We start from the raw sequence: 21,475 nt of genomic DNA, 5'->3' as shown, positions 1-21,475 counted from the left end.
TTCCATAATTATAGGCACAATAGGAAAACACATCTAGAGTGTGTGTTGCCATTATATCTACTATTATGAAACAATCATTTATGCAAGCCTTCTCCTTTCCTAATGAATACTTCCTGTGTGGTGAGATCTTCACCTATCTATGAGTACTTCCAGGAGTAGGAGGATGGGATGTGGAGGGATTTTTTGATCCTGCAACTGGAGATTTTAACTGTGGAGACAACTGCAGGAGAGCAGTCAGTCCCTAGTTCCATCCTTTTCAGCACCGTGAAATGGAATTCACATTAGAAATTTTTCTTGTTGCTTTTATCTTGTTGGTGGCATTGGCATTTTACTATGAACATCCAAAGGCTGAAATCCCTCGGGAAGTGGATCAGCACAGAAAGCTTTACATTCTTCATTACATCGTGAACTTTATATTTGGTCTGGTGAGTGTACCTTGTTTGAAACTCAGGTTTGACTGTTGTTTCCAAATACAGAGGTGGATTTTTGTAAGAGTCAGCGTTTAAATATATTGTAAAGAGCTGGCATGAGGTCCCTGTCAAATGGATTAGTTCTCGGAGGTAAAGAGAAGAAAGCACCAGGCAACATCACTCACAGGTAGTTGCAAGGGAGAATTATTTCTTAGTGTTTAGGCAAAAACCTTTCTAGAAAAAGTATAAAGAGTGATAAAATCTGTGCTAGGTAGGAGCTCCGGGCAGGGCTGTGAAACCTGTTGCTTATGCAAATGCAGTAGAAAGACTTCAAGCAGGGGGTAGCATAGCCTGCAGTTCTTCAGTCCAAGGTGTAAGGAAGACTATAGTGTCTACATATATATATATATGAAGTGTTAAAATGAGGCAAGAGATAGGATTGACGTCAATGGAGTTGCAGGAATTTACATCAGCTCAGGAGCTAGGCACGGTCTGACTCCTGCTATTAAGAGACTTCTACTTAAAAGCAGTAGTAAGGAGCCGCTAGCTGTGAGGCTTAGGTTGTGTTTTCAAAGTGGGGATTCAACCACCTCTTTTTGTGTGTGTGATGAATACAATGTATCTTTGCCAAATTCACAGCACATCATCTGATTCAGCATTGACTTTACTGAGGATTTTCAAGGATATCCTTATTAGTTTATAACCAAGGGTAAGTCTACACTTCAAGCTCTCTCTCTGTGAGTGTGTGATTGAAAGGGGAGGAGACACACATGCGCTAGCTCTCAAGATAGCACACTACAGACAGAACGGAGCCACAGTGAGGCAAACTACAAGATGGCTGGCAGCCCTGAGGACGCACCTCTTGGCCCAGACTTGGGGTGACTAGCCCAACCTCTCTAGTTCTGGCACACTGGCTCAAGGAGAGCTAACAAAAGAATCATAGAATCTCAGGGTTGGAAGGGACCTCAGGAGGTCATCTAGTCCAAACCCCTGCTCAAAGCAGGACCAATCCCCAACTAAATCATCCCAGCCAGGGCTTTGTCAAGCCTGACCTTAAAAATCTCTAAGGAAGGAGATTCCACCACCTCCCTAGGTAACCCATTCCAGTGCTTCACCACCCTCCTAGTGAATTTTTTTTCTAATATCCAACCTAAACCTCCCCCACTGCAACTTGCGACCATTACTCCTTGTTCTGTCATATGCTACCACTGAGAATAGTCTAGATCCATTCTCTTTGGAACCCCCTTTCAGGTAGTTGAAAGCAGTTATCAAATCCCCCCTCATTCTTCTCTTCTGAAGACTAAATAATCCCAGAATGTCTCCTGGTGCTGGGAATCATGTCCTCCATCTTGCAGTGTAGACTTGCCTTAAAATTAATTTAGAATGGTCCCTTTAAGAAATGTGGCCTTTTTCTTTTTTGGAACCTTTCCAAGCTAAAAATACAGCCCTTACAAGCACCAAGCTTCACCCATGCCCATCTCTCAGACAAGCGCCTCTCCAAATTTCGAAATATACACTTAAAAACAACTTGTCCCGTATTGTCCCCCCTGCCTGGGGGTGGAAATGGGGTAGCAGGGCCACGTGGGATGGGAAGCTCAGGGAAGGGTGTTGTGGGTCCAGGGATGTACAGGAACATCAGATTAATGTTTGGGGAATGATTTGTCTGGAGAGAGAACTTGAGCTGAGCAGGGCTATGAGTTTGTATGGGCTTCCCCCTCCATGAGCTCAGCCCTCTCTCCTGCCCTGCCACCAACGACCCCTCTTCCAGTTCTCCCTACAGCTGTATGACTCCCACCATGCTACCTCTACAGCCATGTTCTGCCCACACAATAACTGGATCCCTCTGTTAAGATGGCAGGCAGCAGGCACCTCTTGGCGCTATTGTTTCAGACTGTGCACAGACTCAAGCCGTTCAGCTACTCTTGGGCCGCAATTTTTGAGTTGTCTTAGCAACCCTGAGGTTTAGAAACATATCTTAAAACAGAAGATGGGGATTGGCTGATGGTCACAGGAGTGAAGCTGGCTAGGGAGCAGGGTTATGGAAATTGGGGAACTGTCTGTTGATACAATAATATTCACAGTGTTTAAAACGTTACAAGCGGTCTCTGCTCAGTGTTCCACAGAGAGAGATTTGGGACGGGGGCTGGTGAGAAGAGGGATGTAGATCAGTGGAAGGGAGTGTGGAAGGACCCCTGAGCCATGCCAGGACAGCTCTGCCCCCTTCCCCCAGCACAACTAGACAGTCCACACGCACACACCCACTTCCTTTGCTTAATCCTTTTCTATACCCTACCCTCAGCATTATCCAAGTTCTATTCCCATAATCACCACTACCTCCAAAACTCTGAATCCTACCCACTTGCCCCAATATGTAAGTGTGACACCAACTGCTCCACATTTCAAAAACCTAGGAAATTCATACACAAAATCTGTGTGTGTGTGTGTGTGTGTGTGTGTGTGTGTGTGTGTGTGTGTGTGTGTGTGTGTGTGTGTGAGAGAGAGAGAGAGAGAGAGAGAGAGCGAGTGAGCTACGGTTGCCACCACACATGCCATAACTAAGACCAAAACCACAAAAGCAAGGGTATGAAAAGTTAAATGAATTAAGAGTACATATTCCCTATCCTTCCAACCACAGCTGCACATCTTACCACTAGAGCTGCTGTATACCACAGACTACAAAGCACAACCATAACCCTTCCTCCCTAGGGATGCAAACCTCCACCACTGCCTATTGTTGCCAATGGGCTCTGTTTTTCACTGTTTCAGCTTGAGTGTCTACTGTGGATCGCATGCTACACCATTTGTGTTGATTGTGGGAGGAATCTTTGAGCAGGACAAACTTGTGAAATGAGGTCACAATTGACTTGTCATTCAGCTTATTTTATGTTAGCTTGCAATTCTTACAACAATCGAGAATACACCTACCACTGCCACACCTATTGGCAAGAAACAGATTGCTGCAATCAGCTCCAGAAAATTGCATGTGTTTTTTGATTAGGTGTTGCAACAGGTGACGCATTCAAAACCATGCCAACTCACGAGTTACTAATTTAGGAATTAAAATGCATGAAGATAGGCCATTTATATGCAGATATCAAGAGACTAGCTCATGGTTTTAGCATGCTAAGACTTGATGACAACTTATACTCTTCTCTGGAAACTCTCTGTGTTACACATATTGCAACATTTCAGAGTTGGAGGCTGGCATCCTTATGGGTTACAGCTGATCATGGTAATTGTGGTAGTGCCGAATTGTATATCAGCAAATGGAGAAGTAGATGGCACAAATGGGAAGGTAGCTTTGTTTTTTACTTCCTTGCTGTTGTTGTTTTGTTAGGTAATGTGAGTTACAAAATTATTGCTATTGTTGTCCCTGCTGTCCCTTCCTTTGGCTCATGATACATTTCAGTTGTATGCTGGTCAGGGCAGAAACCATGTCTCCACTTTGTAACAGAACCATTTAAAAACAAACAATAATTCTATATTTGCCACTATTAGCAGAGTGCATCAACAGCTCCACAAACCCCACACTATGGGTTAAATTCAGCCACATGCTATTGTATGTTAATGTATAATAAAAAAAATTAGTGCCTCCTATAAAGCTGCTCATCTGAGCCCTGTACATACCCCAATATATTTTAGGAGGGTAATCCTGGCTCCAGTGAAGTCAACAAGAGTTTTGCCATTGACTTCAATGGAGACAGGTTTTCATCCCAGATTTTTTATGAATCCTAAAAATGAACCCATTTGAGACATGGCAAGGATACCCTAGATTAGAAGGTTTTTGTCTGGGCTTTTTAAGTTTCCTGTTGTAAACTGGAAATTTCTACCAAATAAAAAGGAAAACCTCACTCCATATTGCATTGGGTAGCGTTGACATCACAAGCATGGGATCATTGCCAATCAACCAGGAAGGTCTGTTAGTGTTCAAATTTCTAAAGCAATTTCAGAATTGCTGTGAATTTGGAGAGGGGGCAGAGAACTGATTTTGCCACTTTAACAAAGTGTTAGCTTGTGTGATGAAGATTATTACAAGTGGGAGGGAAACATTGATTTCCTATTCTGGTAACAGAGTCTGAAAATAACACTTTTTATTTGAGGAAGGTCTGGATTATCCAGCTGCCAAATGTGTCAACTATACTAGTCTTATAGTAAAATTCTGTGATGGTAAGGACAGCATGACTCAGGGCACTGGAAGTGGGAGAAGAAGCATTTCAACTTTGCTGTAGGTTACCAATTCAAAGCCAACAGTTATCATTACAACTTTTTGATTACTAATATGAAGGATAATTGGTAGCACATGTGAAACAAGCTGGTTGTCTGAATCTACTTCAGAGTGTGACCATCATAACAGGACCCTTTGATGGCAGCTCCAGCTCAGACCCCAAAGTATGAATTGGTTATGGAGACAATTTCCTGTTCATCCTCCAGGGTATAGCTGAAGCACATTGACAGGGAACTAATTTTTGGTCTCTTTCTCCCTATAAACAGGGAAGAATTTTTGAGAAACTGGGCATCTGTAAGGAGGTTTACTTTATCAGGACCCTCTTGCATGGAATACCACCATGGAATGATGCTAATCTCTTCATCGAGGACTTGAAGTTTGCAAAGGTGTCAGTGAGGGTTTACCATCCGAAAGTGCCATCTGCTGGCCAAAGGAGAGGAGTCCTTTACCTTCACGGAGGAATTGGCCAGATTGGAAGCATAGGTAAGAAATTTAAAGAAATTAAGAACTATGATAAATATAAAGTATTATCTAGTTCCTTCAATTATGATAGTTCCTACATGATAATTAAGAACGATTGCAATTAAGAATTTAAAAAATAAATCAAGAATGATAACCAAACTTAAAAGTTACATATTTTTAGTCAGACTGGCTGGTATTATGCTGCTAAGCATTCCCTTCTATGAAAATTTGTACTTATCCTTGGATTTCTGTTCTCTGACCATTCATGAGAATTACTTTACTTTTCCCTTTCATTGTCGCTATTGGAGACAGAAAAATTGGACCTTTGGCCACAGCTAGGCAAACTGCTCCCAAGCTGGAAGTCTTCGAGATCAGTAACATTCTGAACTTTGTTAATAATTATAGAACTGAAATGTCCTTTGTACCTTTGAAAAATCTACCCATGATAACAATAATCCCCTAGATATATTTTTGGTTGCCCAATCTGAGACATCACAAGGTACCCGGACTTCAGCAGGTGCTGAGTATCCACCCTTTGAAAAAATGAGGGCCCTTTAAAGGCATTTCACATTGGGAAAAAATTGAGGCATCCAAGATCACTGCTGTCTTTGGGAAATTGTGGCCTTTATGCAAGCTGAGTGTTGGATGCTGTAATTAGAGTGGGGTGAATTTTTTCAGAAGCATAGTTTATTCAAAGAAAAATGCAGTTTGGGGTTTACCAAAACTATTCTTGAATTAGGAGTGAATTCAGTGAATAGTTTCTGTGAATTTTTTCTTTTTAGTCAAAGTTTTGTTTCAACTGTTTCTAAATGAAGTGTTTTAACCTTTTGGTTTGAAACAAAGTTTTGATTAGAAATGTAGCAAGATTTAAATAAAGCAAAAAGGGTAAAGGCACCCAAAAACTAAATGAAAACACCCAATCATAAAAAATATGAAAAATTTATGTTTCAGGTTGAACCAAAACAAAATATTATTTGGATTTTTCAGTTCAGCCACTGACTTGAAAACAAACAAACAATTATTTACTCAGGTCTAGTAGTGTCTGCAAAAGGAGGTATTAAAACAGATAGAAAACTTTACAAATGTCCTCATCAGACATCTATTATTTTTGTGAGCTATAATAAACCCTTTTGAAGGGGCAGCTCATTTTGTCATTATATGCTTCCTTGGTGCAAGTTTTAAGCCCTGTGACAGGGGATGCCTCAGAGGATTTGGCTAACAAAGCTGCTCAATTCCTGAATGTGCAATTGAGATGCACCTATCTTCCCTTCCAACATCCAATTTGCACTATTCCATCATCTCTTTTTTTTGTTTTGGACAAATAGACAGCTGAGACATTTCCTAAGATCTGCGTTAAAATGTTGTGGCTTTTGGAATAATGGCTTGGTCTATTCCGAGCACCTGTGAAAGGGACAATTACTACATTTCCATGAAACTGGTCCCCAGACAATGTTCCTTCTCATTTGTTTTCCATACATGGAACAAATGGCGGCCTTAACTCAGATTTAAAAATCTGTGGATGCAGTTTCTTGCACGCCCTTTCTCTCCCTCTCTTTCTACACCTCCACCCTACCATTCCAGCTACCATTTCATTCACTCATCCCTTCCTTCCTGCCTCATCGTTCATTCTATATCCCACACTCATTATTGACTCTTTTACAGCACTCCTTTTCACTCTCTTTTCTGTGCAAGTTTCCCTTCCCTTCCCTTTCTTTGTTCTACGCACCACTTCTTTTTTACAATATTCTGTTCTGGTTCTTATCTGTTGCTCATTGCTGCAGCCATGTGAGGACCTCCTGAAGTGTATTATACAATGTTCCTGGTATCTGTCATGTGTTGTTCTTCCTTACACAGGAAAAAAGCTGCATGAACAATTATAAAAACATTAAGATAATATTTATTTCATATATACATGTATATGCATGTGCTGTGTGTTTATGCTGGTAGAGACAAGGTTTGAAAAAAAAAGTGTCTTGCCCTTGCAGTGGAAAGTGGTGAGGTCTGAGGTAGTTCTCTGCGTGTGAAAGAAAATACCACACTTGCCCCTTAGGAAAATCCCGCCATTGCATTACCCTTTATATGGCCCTGCTAGTGGTACCAGTGGTGTCTTTGTTCAACCTCCCACAGGGCTGTTTACATAACGTGAAGGTAGAAATGTGAATCAACATTGGTGTCCTGTCTGCACTAGGGCTTCCACAGATGTTAACAAAATGGAGGGAGAGTTCATCCCTGTGCCACTCCCCCCAAAATCTAGTAGTGTCAAGGCCAAGGACAGGAGAAATCCAATACAGGCTCATTAGTATGAAGAAGATACAGATTCCAGAAAGTCTGACTTTCTTTTAAGTGACGTTACTTCCGCACCTTGACTCACTCAGAGAGGCATTGAGGAGTATTTTGAGTATGGTGTTTGGATACTTCTGCCCCAATGCACACAACTCCCAGTGAAAAATCTGAGAGGCCCTTTTGCCACATATTGACCACCCTAAGACTTTCTCTGGATTAGTAAATGTGGGAGGAGCGGAATTCCAAGTCACATAAACCCCCTTAATCCTCCTGTAAGATCATGAGTCCCTCATCAAAAATGAGCACTCATCTGAATTTTCTTCTCGTTTTGTAAGGACATAGAACTGAATATCTTGAAGACATTAATACAACTCCATTGAGAATGTTTGTGTTGCAGGCATGTATGAAAGAGTATGCCGTTTTATTGCCAGGAGAAGTGACTCAGTGGTTGTGTGTGTTGGGTAAGTGATTTTATTTCAGTTGCATTATGTGGGAACCATTTACAATGTGTCAGCTTCCAGGTGTATATGTCCATGAGCCACTCCCTCTCAGTCTGCTCTTTCAGAAAGTGGTTCAACAAAAGGAACATACTGATGGATATAATTTTGCACTCTATGCTCTGCCCTCTTGTTGAGTTCTTTGGAGCAGACTTGCAATATGTCTATTATGGAGCCTGAAAGAGCAGACCAAACAAAGAAAAAACCCTTTAAATATTTTAATATATAGCATCATTTTTATAGATAGCGGGTCAAGTCCTGACCCCTATAATGTCGGAGGAAGGGGACTGCACATACCTTACTCTCACCTTTCATTATGCAGCCAGATCAATCCTTAGGATGGCTGTTATGACAGTGCGTTAGCAATAGAATGATAGAAGCATAGAAATGAAGGGCTAGAAGAGACCTCGAGAAGCCCATCAAGTATAGCCCGCTGCACCGAGGCAGGACCAAGTTAACAAAGACGGGACAAGTGTTTGCCCAGTCTGTTCTTAAAAACCTCCAGTGATGGGGATTCCACAACCTCCTGTGGAAGCTATTCCAGTATTTAACTATCCTTGTAGTTAGAAAGTTTTTCCTAATATCTAAACTCAACCTCCCTTATGGCAGATTCCACCCATTATGTCTTGTCCTGCCTTCAGTGGACACAGAACAATTGATCACCATCCTCTTTATAGCAGCCCTTAACATATTTGAAGACTTATCAGGTTCCCCCTTCAGTCTTATTCTCTCAGGTCTAAACTTGATTAGTTTTCTTAAGCTTTCATAGGTTCCTGTTTTCTAAACTATTTTTGTTGCCTCTCTCTGGATTCTCTCTAATTTGTCCACCACATCTTTCCTAAAGTGTGATGCCCAGAACTGGACACAGTACTCCAGCTGAGACTTCTCCAGTGCTGCTTAGAGAAAGACAATTACTTTCCTTGTCTTACATACAACGCTGCTGTTAATATAGCCCAGAATGATGTTAGCCTTTTCCACAACTGCATTATATTGTTGACTCATACTCAGTTTGTGATCCATTATAACACCTAGATCCTTTGCAGTGTTACTACCCCCTAGCCAGATATTCCCCATTTTATAGTTGTGCATTTGATTTTTCCTTTCTCAATGAGGCACTCTGCACATATCTTGACTGAATTTATAAGCCTACTTTCCACTTCATTACCTAAGTCATTCATGAAAATATTGACTAGTACTGGACCCACAACTGACCCCTGCTGGACCCCTCTAGATATGCCCTCCCAGTTTGACAACGAAGCTTTGATAACTGCTCTTTGAGTACAGTCTTTCAACCAGTTGTGCACTCACCTTATAGTAATTTAATCTAGACCACGTTTCCCTGCTTGCTTATGAGAATGTGTGACTGTGTTAAAAGCTTTACTAAAATCAACATATATCATGTCTACTGCTTCCCATGCTCCCCCACCAAGCAGGCCTGTAACCTAGTCAGAGACGGAAATGAAGTTGGTTTGGTGTGATTGGTCTTTGACAAATCCATGCGGGCTATTCCTTAGAACTGCTTTTCTCTAGGTGCTTACAAACTGATTGTTTCATAATTTGTTCCAGTGTCTTTCCAGGTACTGAAGTTAGGCTGACTGGCAACAATAATTCCCCCTTGTTCCCCTTTTTAAAAGATAGGTATTATGTTTGCCTTCTCCATTCCTCTGGGACCTCACCTGTCTCCCATGAGTTCTCAAAGATAATTACTGTTGGTTCCAAGATTGCTTCAGCTAGTTCCTTAAGTACCCTAGGGTGAATTTCATTAGGCCCTGCCAACTTGGATTCATCCAGCTAATGGAAATATTCTTCTAGGCAGCAGCTTCACAGCTGTATACCACAGAGGCCTAGGAGAAGGGGAGCAGCTTTGGCAAATAAGTCCTCAAGGCCCTCCTATAACCCACTGCAAAGCATGCCATTGTCTCTCTCCACAGAGACTACTGCAGAATTGGGAGCAAGGGGGAAGATATACAAGGGTCTGCTGACTGGGGGGCTCATTGAAAGCACTATAGAATGCTTCTGTGTAGGGCTGATAAGAAGGGTCGTGCATGGGGGCAGGAAGGGAAGTTGTGCCTCTCCTCCCATCCCCCAGCACTGATTGTTTTTTATGGACGGCCAGCTTACTTCATTCCAGTGTTAGTTATCAACTAACAGCCACTGCCCTGGTATGCACCTAAATGACATCTGTCTATATGGGCATCCACTATTAAAAGTTCAAGCTTGGAGGCTTTTTTCAAAAAACATACCCAATCCATTTTAAAATGCAACAGTCTGAATGATTTGAGTTGCAGTTATCCAACCCCCTTTTATTTAAAACATGGTTCCCTCTGCTGAGAGCTGATGCAAAGGGCTGTAAGAGGAAGCCATTTGCAGAGCACAGGAAGAAATGTTATTGATCCTACCAACCGCAGGAATTATTCTACATACTCTGGAGAGTCATCTGCTGTCCCTTACCTATTAAAAAACTGTTTACAGATAGAACAGATTTTAAAAACCTCCCTGCTAGTTATCCCCCAAATGCTAATGTCAAAGCACATGATCCTGTTATGGATCACTGGGATTTTCAGGGAAACTATGTCTGTGTAATGAATGAGGGAGGTGGCTTCCCTAAAGGCTTCAATTCCTCAGCATTCATCATGTTTTAACTAAAGAGCTCTAGCTAAATTGCTTTAGTCCTGATAACCTGACAAACCTGATAGAAGATGGCTGCTGCAGGATAATCAGAGAAAAAAGCAAGCAAAAGCCTTTGCGGTCTGTACTCAATTGACTGTCTGACTAGCTTCCCTGATTAACAAATGTTTTCGGTATCCTGAGACCTTTGGCCAATCAGGAGTGCATCATAAATTGCTAACAAAAAGACATAACCACAAATGAATATTAATCTGTATATTCCAACCCTTCTGTGTCTATGAGGAGCTGTTAAAATGAATGCTGATTGTTGCTGACTACCCTGTGTGGTGCGTTCGTGGGTTAATGCTTTTATGTTTCTTAATATTGTGCATTTCTTTAAGGGAAGTTTTATTTCCCAATTTCTTTACTCCTAAAAAAGGATAAAAAGTTGTTTCCCTCGAATTATATTAAAAATTGCACTACCTGTTCCCTTAATCCTGGGCTACTGGAATTGAGCGAACAACCATGAGGAATCCTTAGCGCCTCTATAAATAATTCCTGACACAAAAAATAGTAAATCTTTATAACTTTCAGTGTTTATTCTCACATATGTGCTCGGGGCAGTATTAGACTTCACTGCAAACCTAAAAGCAGAAAGGCCGATTACTGGTACATACTCCAGAATGCTTCAGTACCACACAAATTCAGATGATGTGTCTACAGTTGTCTAGAAAGTAATTAAAAAGATTGGGTGATTCCTGAAGCTATTCTACAAAGCAGAATTTTAAACACATACATAAGTAATAATAAACACATATTTTTCTAACTTTAAAAGGTACTTGAAAGAGAAGATGACTCTACCCATAGATATGATGACATTAAAACACTGTCATTGATATTTTAGGTATCGTTTGGCTCCTGAGCACCCATATCCAACCCAGTTCTGGGACTGTCTCACTGCCACGGTACACTTTATGACAACAGCAGAAGACTATGGGGTGGATCCCACTCGTATCATCATCTGTGGAGACAGCAGCGGAGGCACACTCGCTGCTGCTGTTTGCCAAACCCTGGTGGGTAGAACAGACCTCCCAAAGGCACGAGCCCAGATCATACTCTATCCATTTCTCCAAGGTGTGGACTTTAATTTGCCTTCATATCAGCAAAACGGTTCAGTTCCCCTCTTGTTAAAGAAACGGACCCTCACACTTGGAATGCAGTATCTCAATAAGGATGTGTCACTGATGAAAGGTATCCTAGAAGGTTCCCATGTGCCTGAGGATTTGAAACTGAAGTTTAGCAAATGGCTGAGTCCAGACAATATCCCCATGGAATTTAAGATCAGAGGCTACAAACCACCTGCATCTGCTACATATTCAAAAGAACTTCACACTTTGGCCAAACCAGTTTTTGAGACAACCTTTTCCCCACTCTTAGCTGAAGATGCCATTATTCGCCAGCTCCCAGAGACTTTCATCTTAACCTGTGAATATGATGTGGTCAGGGATGATGGACTGTTGTACAAGAAAAGACTGGAGGACAATGGCATTCCAGTGACTTGGTACCACATAGAGGATGGATTCCATGGAGCATTATTCCTAATTGACTGTGGGTATATTTCATTTCCATGTGCAAAGAGAGCAATGCTCAATGTAGTAAACTTTATAAAAGGCTTGTAACCACCGCCCCTCAAAAAACAAAAATAATCCCCCCCCTCTTCAGAGCTGGGAGCCTTGCTTTCCATTCCCAAAACAATATCTCTGAGTGGACACAGAAATTACAAGAAACTCTCAGATTTCAATGATCTTTGTTCAGCTCTGAAATACCGGCTATGGGGCTGCCCCCTCTTTACCCACCTGCGGCTGCTGTTTATGGCTGCTTGTGAGAAGCACAGCTAGAGGAGCTTAAGAATCTCTGTTTCTCTTCCTTCTGCTACTCAGCTGGTCTTCCAGGGAGAGATTTGTGCAGTGCTGCCCAGGGGATGGGAGAAAACTCTAAGGCTGGGAAACTGAACAGACAAAAGGGATTTGGGGCTGAATCTGGAGGTAATGGTGTGGGGGGTGAATGGGGGAGCGGGAGGGATAAGTGAAATGGTGACTCCTGGGGTGTTGAATCTGGAGCTGGCTGCAGAGGAACCTAAATCTGATGGAGGCTGAATCCAGAGCAAATGCTGTAGGGCATAGAGAACTGAATAAAGGGGTTGGATCTGGGGATGCAGGCAAAGAAAAAATGGTGGAAGGAAAAAGGAGGAAAGTAGAGGAATCAGCTTGTGGAGAGCAGAGCAGTGCAAGTTATAAAGCCATAAAATATGAACAATATTTAATCAGGAGCTACATGCTGTTATGAGTTTCAAAGGTAAATGAAACAACCTTGTGCCTGGAGGTAGGAGATAGGCAGGGTTAGTGTGTTTAACCTGAGTAGTAATCAAATGGTATGCACCACAGAGATGCTGCATAAAGTAAAGTTGTTTAGACTCGAACTTCTGTATTAAAGAGCCACCCATAAGGAAGAGGCTTTTACCTCGGTTTCAAAAGCAGCATTTTAAAAATAAATAATTGTTGACTTCCCATGAATGTACTTTTTGATCAGCCACTGTAAAGAGGACATGTCACTACGTATCCTAGACCTGTATTATCCAAAGCTGAAAACAATTTCTGATAATAAGAATGGACCCGTGAACACTCTACCATGCCATGGCAGAGAAAGAGCTGGGATAAAGGAACTGCCAACATTCAAATGGTCCGTATCCAGGAGCGAATGACGGAGAAGCAAAAATGCCTTATGATTTTTAACTAGGTGGACAGGCACAAACAATGGAGCACATCATATCTGAGTGTCCCCTTTGTTCTTTCGTCGGGGGCTTGAAGGACATTACCAGCTCACTGCTGTGGCAATGTGCTGGCTATCAAACTTAGATACAAATCTGCAGTCATTACTACCTCCCCAAGCCATAAGAAAGACGACGACTAGGTGGATGGAGCAAATTTGGTCTGAGCTCTTGGAAAATCCAGAACACCCCAAGATACACTGATTTTAAAAGACTGGTGATTTGAGGGATGGGGGGAAAGCCAAGTCACAATAGTCCTCCCCTTTCAGAGATACTCTCAAAGTCCTCCACACCAGCCCAGGCAGTCCTTTAGTCCACTGCGCTGTCTGTGCCACTCCTGCAATGACTAGAAGAAACGATCCCAAGTTCACTGCCCAGATTGTGTCACCCATTCAGTGGCTGGTTGGGGAACCCAGATCCATCCCTACACTAGGTTCCAGCCCAGGGGCACCAGCAGCTAAGGTCTGTATTACCATGAACCTTCCTGCCACTCCCCTGGAATGCTTCCTGCCTGGCCTGTCCTAGGCTTGCATTCTCCACCCTTCTAGCTAACCCCTTATTTCCTGGATCTGCTACACAAACTCTTCCTTAGTAATCCCCACTCCTTTCTCGCCCTTATCTCAGGGAGAAAAATCGCCGCCTTCCTCCCTGTTCTTGCAAGGTGTGTTTCCCTTAATTAGGGGTCTCCTCTCAGCCTAAATCCCCACTGGCCCTGTTTGCAGACTAATGGGTTACTTGGCCCATCTGGGCTACGTTTACCCCATCAGGGTGAGTATGGAGAGCATACCCCATCACAAGGTGATAACCTACATAGAAAAATGATACCAAGAAGATGATTATTCAATACTCTGAGGCCCTGAAATCTCAGGTGCTCGTTATTTGCAATAAACATAAATCCCCTGCTATCAGAGAATATCCTACATGCTGAATAAAATGTAATTAACATATTTATAAGACATAGATACAGTGCAATACACAGAGGATTAAGCATTTAAAATGACCTGATACCAATCAAAGCTCTCAGTAGCTCAAAGAAAAACAGAGAGAGAATCTTACCCCAAAATAAGGGGAATAAGCCTCAATACTACTAAAGAGGTTGCAGCTGTTTTTAAAAACAGAGAAAAAACCTTGAATGTAGAAAACTAAAATATTAAGCATTGTCAATAATTGTCTGTGGTTACACCCAACAGGTGATTTTCAAGAAAAAATAGTAAATAGCTTAGAAATCATTCAGTATATTTATTTAAGGTTTACAATCCAGAAATGTTTGTGCATGTGTGAAAATATGACTGATGTATGTTTTTAATTTCGGGGACATAGTTTATATTAGTTGGCTTTCAGTAACAGAAGCAATGATATAAATTATTATGAATTTTAAACCTTTCAAACTGATTTTGATGGTATTGTCACTATCAGGGTAACTCATTCAACTAGGATCTGTATTAAGGATTAATGTTTGATAAATACAATCTTCTAGAAGAGAACAGAATAAAGTAAGATCAAATTACCTTTGATGTTACTTTGATTGTTGTATTGAAGAGCTGGAGAAGCTGGAGTAATATGGGTTTCAGAGACTGTCCAGGAAGGGAGAAGATAAGGGTAAGTTCAATGGTTGAGCGTTGCTGAGGGTTTAGGTCTGTGGGCATGGGGTGGAGGAAACTGGAGTGGGGGGCAGTTAGCTTTATCGGATGTCTGGGGTAACTAGATAGTTTCAGAGACAAGCTAGGGCCAGCTGGGAGTTGGTAAATACATTACAGAATGTGAGACGTTAGGAACAGCAGTAGGCAAAGGAGAAAAGAATGTTTTGAACTGGATGGATGAAGTGGACATGAGCAAGTAACAGGGGTGATGTAGGCTGAAGATGGGCATTAGTAAATAAAGATACGGTTGAATGTGTTGGATTCTGAACTTTGTGGTCATGCAACAGTGGCATAACTATTCCTGGGGACAAATGGAAGACACCTTTCCCATTTTACAAGGGTCGTAACACTGAAGATCATGCAAACTACAGTGCCAAATTCTCTTTCCAGTGATGACATATCTGGCTGCAAATCCTACTGCTCTATGGTCCTCCAAAATTGTTGGTATAAAGTTAAAAAAAAAATTGTAAGAAAGCCAGTTCCATAAACTCTATGAAAAATGTAATACTTAAAAAATACCTCAAAACCCTGTAAATAAATAGAACAAAAGGAGGCTTTCCTCATCCTAACTGATCACAGAGCCAAGAAAAACAATGTTAAGTGTCTCTCTACTTGTCCCATATGTGTGGTGTATTAAGGTCTGTTTTGGAATTGCTAGCTATCGCTTTAAAAGTATATGTGTGGAGGTTTCTGATCCTGCTTGCAGGTTAGGGGACTTTTTGGGGAAGGAAGTGATCAGTCAGTCTGGAAAGAGACAGCTTAAAGCAGGGTGGGTGAGTTATGCCCATCTGCTTTAGGAAGCAACCAATATTCTCTGTCTCTGTGTTGGGGTTCTTGTGTGTAATTGTTCTGAATTCTAAGCAATGAAGTAGTGTTACACTGCAGCCTTCCAGCGAGGTGTTTCTACATAGCCTCTCCTTGCATATACTGTGAGCAAAACAGTAAGGAGTAAAGCAATGAGCAGCACTTTAGTCATTCTGCAGCAGCTGAGCTGTTTCTTGTAGAACTGGAAGGGGCCTGAAGAGGTCATCTAGACCAGTCCTCTGCACTCATGGCAGGACTAAGTATTATCTAGACCGGTGGTGGGCAACCTGTGGCCCGTTAGGGTAATCCACTGGTGGGCCGCAGGACAGTTTGTTTACATTGATCGTCTGCAGGCATGGCCACCCGCAGCTCCCAGTGGCTGTGGTTTGCCATTCCCAGCCAATGGGAGCTGCAAGGGGAAATTCCACAACCTCCCTAGGCAATTTATTCCAGTGTTTAACCACCCTGAAGTTTTTAGGAAGTTTTTCCTAATGTCCAAACTAAACCACCATTGCTGCAATTTAATCTCATTGCTTCTTGCCCTATTCTCAGAGTCTAAGAAGAATAATTTTTCTCCTTCCTCAGAAGGGGAGGAGGCAGAGGAACAGTGGAGAGCAGCAAAGCCACGATGAACCTTGAGTACGTTTAAGCTGGCAAAGTTTTCCAAATGCATATAGGGTCCCCCTGCACACATACTCCTACCCTCACAAAAAAGGGATGGAGAGTGTAGTCAAGTGATTAAAGCAAAGACTCTTGTGAGTTAGGGTTCCAAGCTTTTATTCACCCCCTCAGGGTAAGAAGGGAAATATCAACAAGACTCGTGGGTTTAGCCCCCACATCATAGGAACTTGTCTCTCTGCAATATAAGGGTTAAACCCCATTGTCCTCTTCTGATCTGTAGCCAGAGTTCTCCTTGCCTCCAAACTAGGAATAGAATCTATGAACCCTAGTAGGGACTAGCTTCTCTCAGTGGTTGCTGCAGTTTTGTTGACTCAATAAGTGGCTGTTAAACAATTTTCAGTCATTAGAATCTCAGCAATTAAATGTAACATCCCATGTATGACTAGTTTTGTTTAACATATCATATAGATTATGAGCTCTTTAGGGAAGGATCTGTCTTTTTACAATATGAACGTACAGTGCCTAGCACAGGGGTAGGCAACCTATGGCACATGTGTCACAGGCGGCACGCGAGCTGATTTTCAGTGGCACTCACACTGCGTGGGTCCTGGCCACCAGTCTGGGGGCTCTACATTTTAATTTAATTTATATGAAGCTTCTTAAACATTTTTAAAATCTTACTTTACATACAACAATAGTTTAGTTATATATTATAGACTTATAGAAAGAGCCCTTCTAAAAACGTTAAAATGTATTACTGGCACGTGAAACCTTAAATTAGAGTGAATAAATGAAGACTTGGCACACCACTTCTAAAGGTTGCTGACCCCTGGCCTAGCACATTTGGGTTCTTACTCCCCACTAGGAAGCACTGATACAGTACTCCTGTTACTAGAGGAAGGAGAGAAGTCTCTGGTGTGTTGGAAGACTGTTTATGAGAATTCATACAGAATTGTAAGTGACTCTGATATATCATGATGATAGGATATAAAAAGATAGATAGATACAATGCCAAAGCAAGGTAAAAACAATAAAAGATCCATCATGCAAGTTTCCTCCATTCCTAATTAATACCTGTGTTGAGATATATAATGTGATTAGCATTCATTTTCACAACCTTATGAGCACATCTAGAAGGACAGGAGGGAGGGAATTTTTAATACCATAACTACATTAATTTAATTGTTGAGACACTTCAGAAGTCATAGTGCTGGGAAAGTCAAATCCAAGTCGGTTGCCTGGCTCCACAGAATCAGAGACTTTAAAGGTCAGAAGGGACCATTATGATAATCTATCTATTCTTCTCAGCAAAGTGAAACTGCATTGTCTTCTGCACTCTTGACATCAGTAGTAGACATTTTGCTTGCTGCTTTCTCTGGTAGGTGGTGTGGGCAGTTCATTATGATCTCGTCAAATCATAAACCTCTCCTGGAGTTGCTGAGCCGCTGAAGCTCAGAATCTTTAATTGGCTGTTGTCTATGCCGTTTGGTCTGGTAAATGTACCTGGTTTGAAACTGGGATTTCCCTTTGGTTTTTGAGACAGAGGTGAGGGCTGGAATTTGTAAGTCAGTCATATGGGAACATCTCAGCATGATTAGCTCTTCAAGGTGAAAAGAAGGAGCTGTTTTATCTGCTTTATGGCTGTATTTGGAAAATATCTTTCATATAAAGGATAAGGATGAGCTCTGTTTACTAATACAAAGCTTTTCACTCGTATAATATCTTTAATCTGAGGATCTAAGTAATTATATGTTTCCCATTATTGTAGTATCGGAGCACCTTCCAGGTTTTTAAAACAGCAAAAACAATCTCTCTCTCTCTCTTTCTTCTTTCTCTGCAGGAGAAACAGCATGATTATGTCATAAACAGATGGTTAAGGGTTAATGTCTCTTTTACCTGTAAAGGGTTAAGAAGCTCAGTAAACCTGGCTGACACCTGACCAGAGCACCAATAGGGGGACAAGATACTTTCAAATTTTGGTAAAGGGAAGTTTTTGTTTGTGCTTTTTGTTTTGTTCATTGTTCGCTCTTGGGATTAAGAGGGATCAGATATATATCCAGGCTCTCCAAATCTTTCTAAATCAGTCTTTCATGTGTCAAAATTGTAAGTAATAGCCAGGCAAGGCGGATTAGTCTTATGTTTGTTTTCTCAACTTGTAAATGTTTCTTTTTGCTGGAAGGATTTTTACCTCTGTTTGCTGTACCTTTGAATCTAAGGCTAGAGGGGGGTTCCTCTGGGCTATATGAATCTGAGTACCCTATAAAGTAGTTTATCCAGAGATAATTTTTACCTTTTCTTTCTTTAATTAAAAGCTTTCTTTTTAAGAATCTGGTTGATTTTCCTTGTTTTAAGATCCAAAGGGATTGGGTCTGAACTCACCAGGGATTGGTGGGGGGAAAGGCGGGGGGATGGTTAATTCCTCCTTGTTTTAAGATCCAAGGAGTTTAAATCTGTGTTCACCAGGAAATTGGTGAAGCCTCCCAAGGCAACCAAGGGAGGGGAAAGTCTGCGGCGGGGACAGGGAGTGCGCCAGACATTGAATTTCTGGCTGGCGGCAGCGTTACCAGATCTAAACTAGTAATTCATCTTAGAAGTGTTCATGCAGGTCCCCACTTTTGTACTCTAAAGTTCAAAGTGGGGAAAGAAACCTTGACAACTAGTTTATAGGTTTTTGTTCTTTGCTTTGTGTATACGTGTTTGTTTAAAGAAATGGTGGAGGGAAAGCCAATTTTTTTTATTTAAAATCAGAGTCTTGCTCCTTTAGTTCTAAATGGGGTGACGTTTGGTATCATTCTGATTTCTTGTAGAAGCAAGTTCCATAATCTACTTCCAAGATTAGTTTAGTTCTAATTCCTGCATTAACAAGCCTCCCAGTGTAGGTCAACTGTTTTATTGTTACAGTGTATTGTAGATGCTGGAGGAGGACATGATTAAAGAGAATGAAGTGATCTTTCTGGTCACGACTATGGGCCAGGTCTTTGAATATCAGGACAGAGACCTTGACTCAGCTCTGAATTCAGTGGGGAGCTCCTATGCAGAACGGAGCTCCAGGGAGGCCAATACATTCATGGCAACTTACTTGCATCGCTAACCAGATGGACTGCTGTGTTTTATACCAGCTGAAGCTTTATCAAGGTGTGCGCCTTCATCCCTACACATGATAGGGCAAATTCTCTACTGGAGCAGAGAACTGACTTGGAATAATCAAGGGTACATGGTGACCAGATACACAACACAATTAGCATTAACACCACAGGGAAGGTAATGCCAACCAAAATAGGGAAAGAACAGGTTAAATAAAGACTATTGAGATACATTAGATTGGGGTAGGCAATCTATGGCACGGGTGCCAAAGGCGGCACATGAGCTGATTTTCAGTGGCACTCACACTGCCCAGGTCCTGGCCACCGGTCCGGGGGGCTCTGCATTTTAATTTAATTTTAAATGAAGCTTCTTAAACATTTTTAAAATCTTATTTACTTTACAAACAACAATAGTTTAGTTATATATTATAGACTTATAGAAAGAGACCTTCTATAAATGTTAAAATGTATTACGGGCACGCAAAACCTTAAATCAGAGTGAATAAATGAAGACTCAGCACAGCACTTCTGAAAGGTTGCGTTAAATGTATTCAAGTCTAGAGGGACTCCCAAAAAGTAAATCCTCAGACAATTATCCCTGGAGTAAAATATCAGTAGACAACATTTTTGTGTGGTCTACATGAAACTAAGTGTCTGCTATGATAAATCTGGGTCCCCTGTCCCAGACTTTTTACAGGTGCCAACTTAGTAGCCCCCAAAGGGTCAAAGGACTCTGGTGCCATCTATAAACAACAGAGTAAATGGTGCAAGTTTCTCAGCACCAGAATGACAAGAGAGACCCTCTTTATGCCTTTCACCTGAACCTGTGGTGCAGCATCCCCAGTGCTGGACTGCCACGGTTAGAGCTGATGGTGCTAGAAAATCTAAGGTGCCATAACTTTGACACCTGACTCAGCCACTTGCAGCTCATTAGAGTTGATGATGCTGAAAAGCTGACACCGAAGTAGGCTGATCAGGGTACTTTGGTGTCATGTCTACAGTTCCACAACCTCAGCACCAAAGAAGGTCAATCTAGAAGGATGCAGGAAGCTCAGTGTTTTATCAACAGTGAGGAAGCTCTGGCATCAGATTAGGCTAGCCAGTTCAGATCCAGGAAATTTGGTGCCATGACCAGCGTGCCAAAACTTTGACATTGGGTTCAGCCAGTGGGATAAGACTGGGGATCTGGTCATCACATAAGCCAGGAAATGAGCCACTGAATCTAGTGGATCTCTAAAGTTGATGCTGGATTTACAGATTGCCAAACTTAGTTAATAGGGTAAGACTGCCCTTTCCATACATGCAGGTCCAGGCGTTACTTATGCTGCACAGGTACCACTTTGTTCTTTTAAATAAAGGAAACCGCTAGTAACTGATGATCTAGCTAATTAAAAGGAAAATAGCTCTGAAAGGGCTGAAGAATAAAACAATGAGAGAAGCATTGATGACACTGCATGGGATTTGAGCTTGCTGAACTTTCAGTGGTTAAGAAGGAATTCAAGGGTGGTTGGACCCTATTTCCTCTTTTAAAGTCTTGGAATCCTCTGTAAAGGGAGGGACAATTGGCCCCAATAGACCCTGGTCTCTAGAAGATTCTGCAGTTTTAACTTGTAGACAATCACAGAGGTGGCTGAAGCTGCTGGCTCTGCCTAACCAGTTGCCTGGGGCTCCCTCTGTCCCCTATTTCTCCCTTATGGTGTTTCCGATTTTCACCAACACTATTAGGGTTCTAGCCACAGATACCTAGAACGTTCCCTGAAATTTGGGAAATGATCAGATGCAGCCAGCAGATGTCACTGCAGGACCATATTAAGTGACAAGCTTACCAGCTAGTCACCTGGGAAAGAATTCTTTGTAGTAACTCAGAGCTCTCCTCATCTAGCATCCCATCACCGGCCATTGGAGATATTTGCGGCTAGCAGTCGCAGATCACCTACATGCCATTGTAGGCAGTCTCATCATCCCATCCCCTCCATAAACTTATCAAGCTCAGTCTTGAAGCCAGTTAGGTTTTTT

General features: G+C 41.8%; 1 protein-coding gene across 1 annotated transcript; it reads left to right on the top strand.

Moving 5' to 3' along the window:
- The first annotated feature begins 265 nt into the window (after window positions 1–265).
- LOC115636995 (arylacetamide deacetylase-like 4) lies at window positions 266–12,510 on the top strand. The gene is made up of 4 exons (XM_030537795.1): window positions 266–425; window positions 4,902–5,118; window positions 7,778–7,841; window positions 11,389–12,510. The coding sequence occupies exons 1-4, from the start codon at window positions 270–272 to the stop codon at window positions 12,161–12,163; spliced, it is 1,212 nt and encodes a 403-aa protein (XP_030393655.1). The 5' UTR covers window positions 266–269; the 3' UTR covers window positions 12,164–12,510.
- Window positions 12,511–21,475: the final 8,965 nt, after the last annotated feature.

Source organism: Gopherus evgoodei, chromosome 18 (assembly GCF_007399415.2).
Source record: "Gopherus evgoodei ecotype Sinaloan lineage chromosome 18, rGopEvg1_v1.p, whole genome shotgun sequence".
NCBI classification, from domain to species: domain Eukaryota; kingdom Metazoa; phylum Chordata; order Testudines; family Testudinidae; genus Gopherus; species Gopherus evgoodei.
This window is presented reverse-complemented; position numbering and strand designations above follow the sequence as displayed.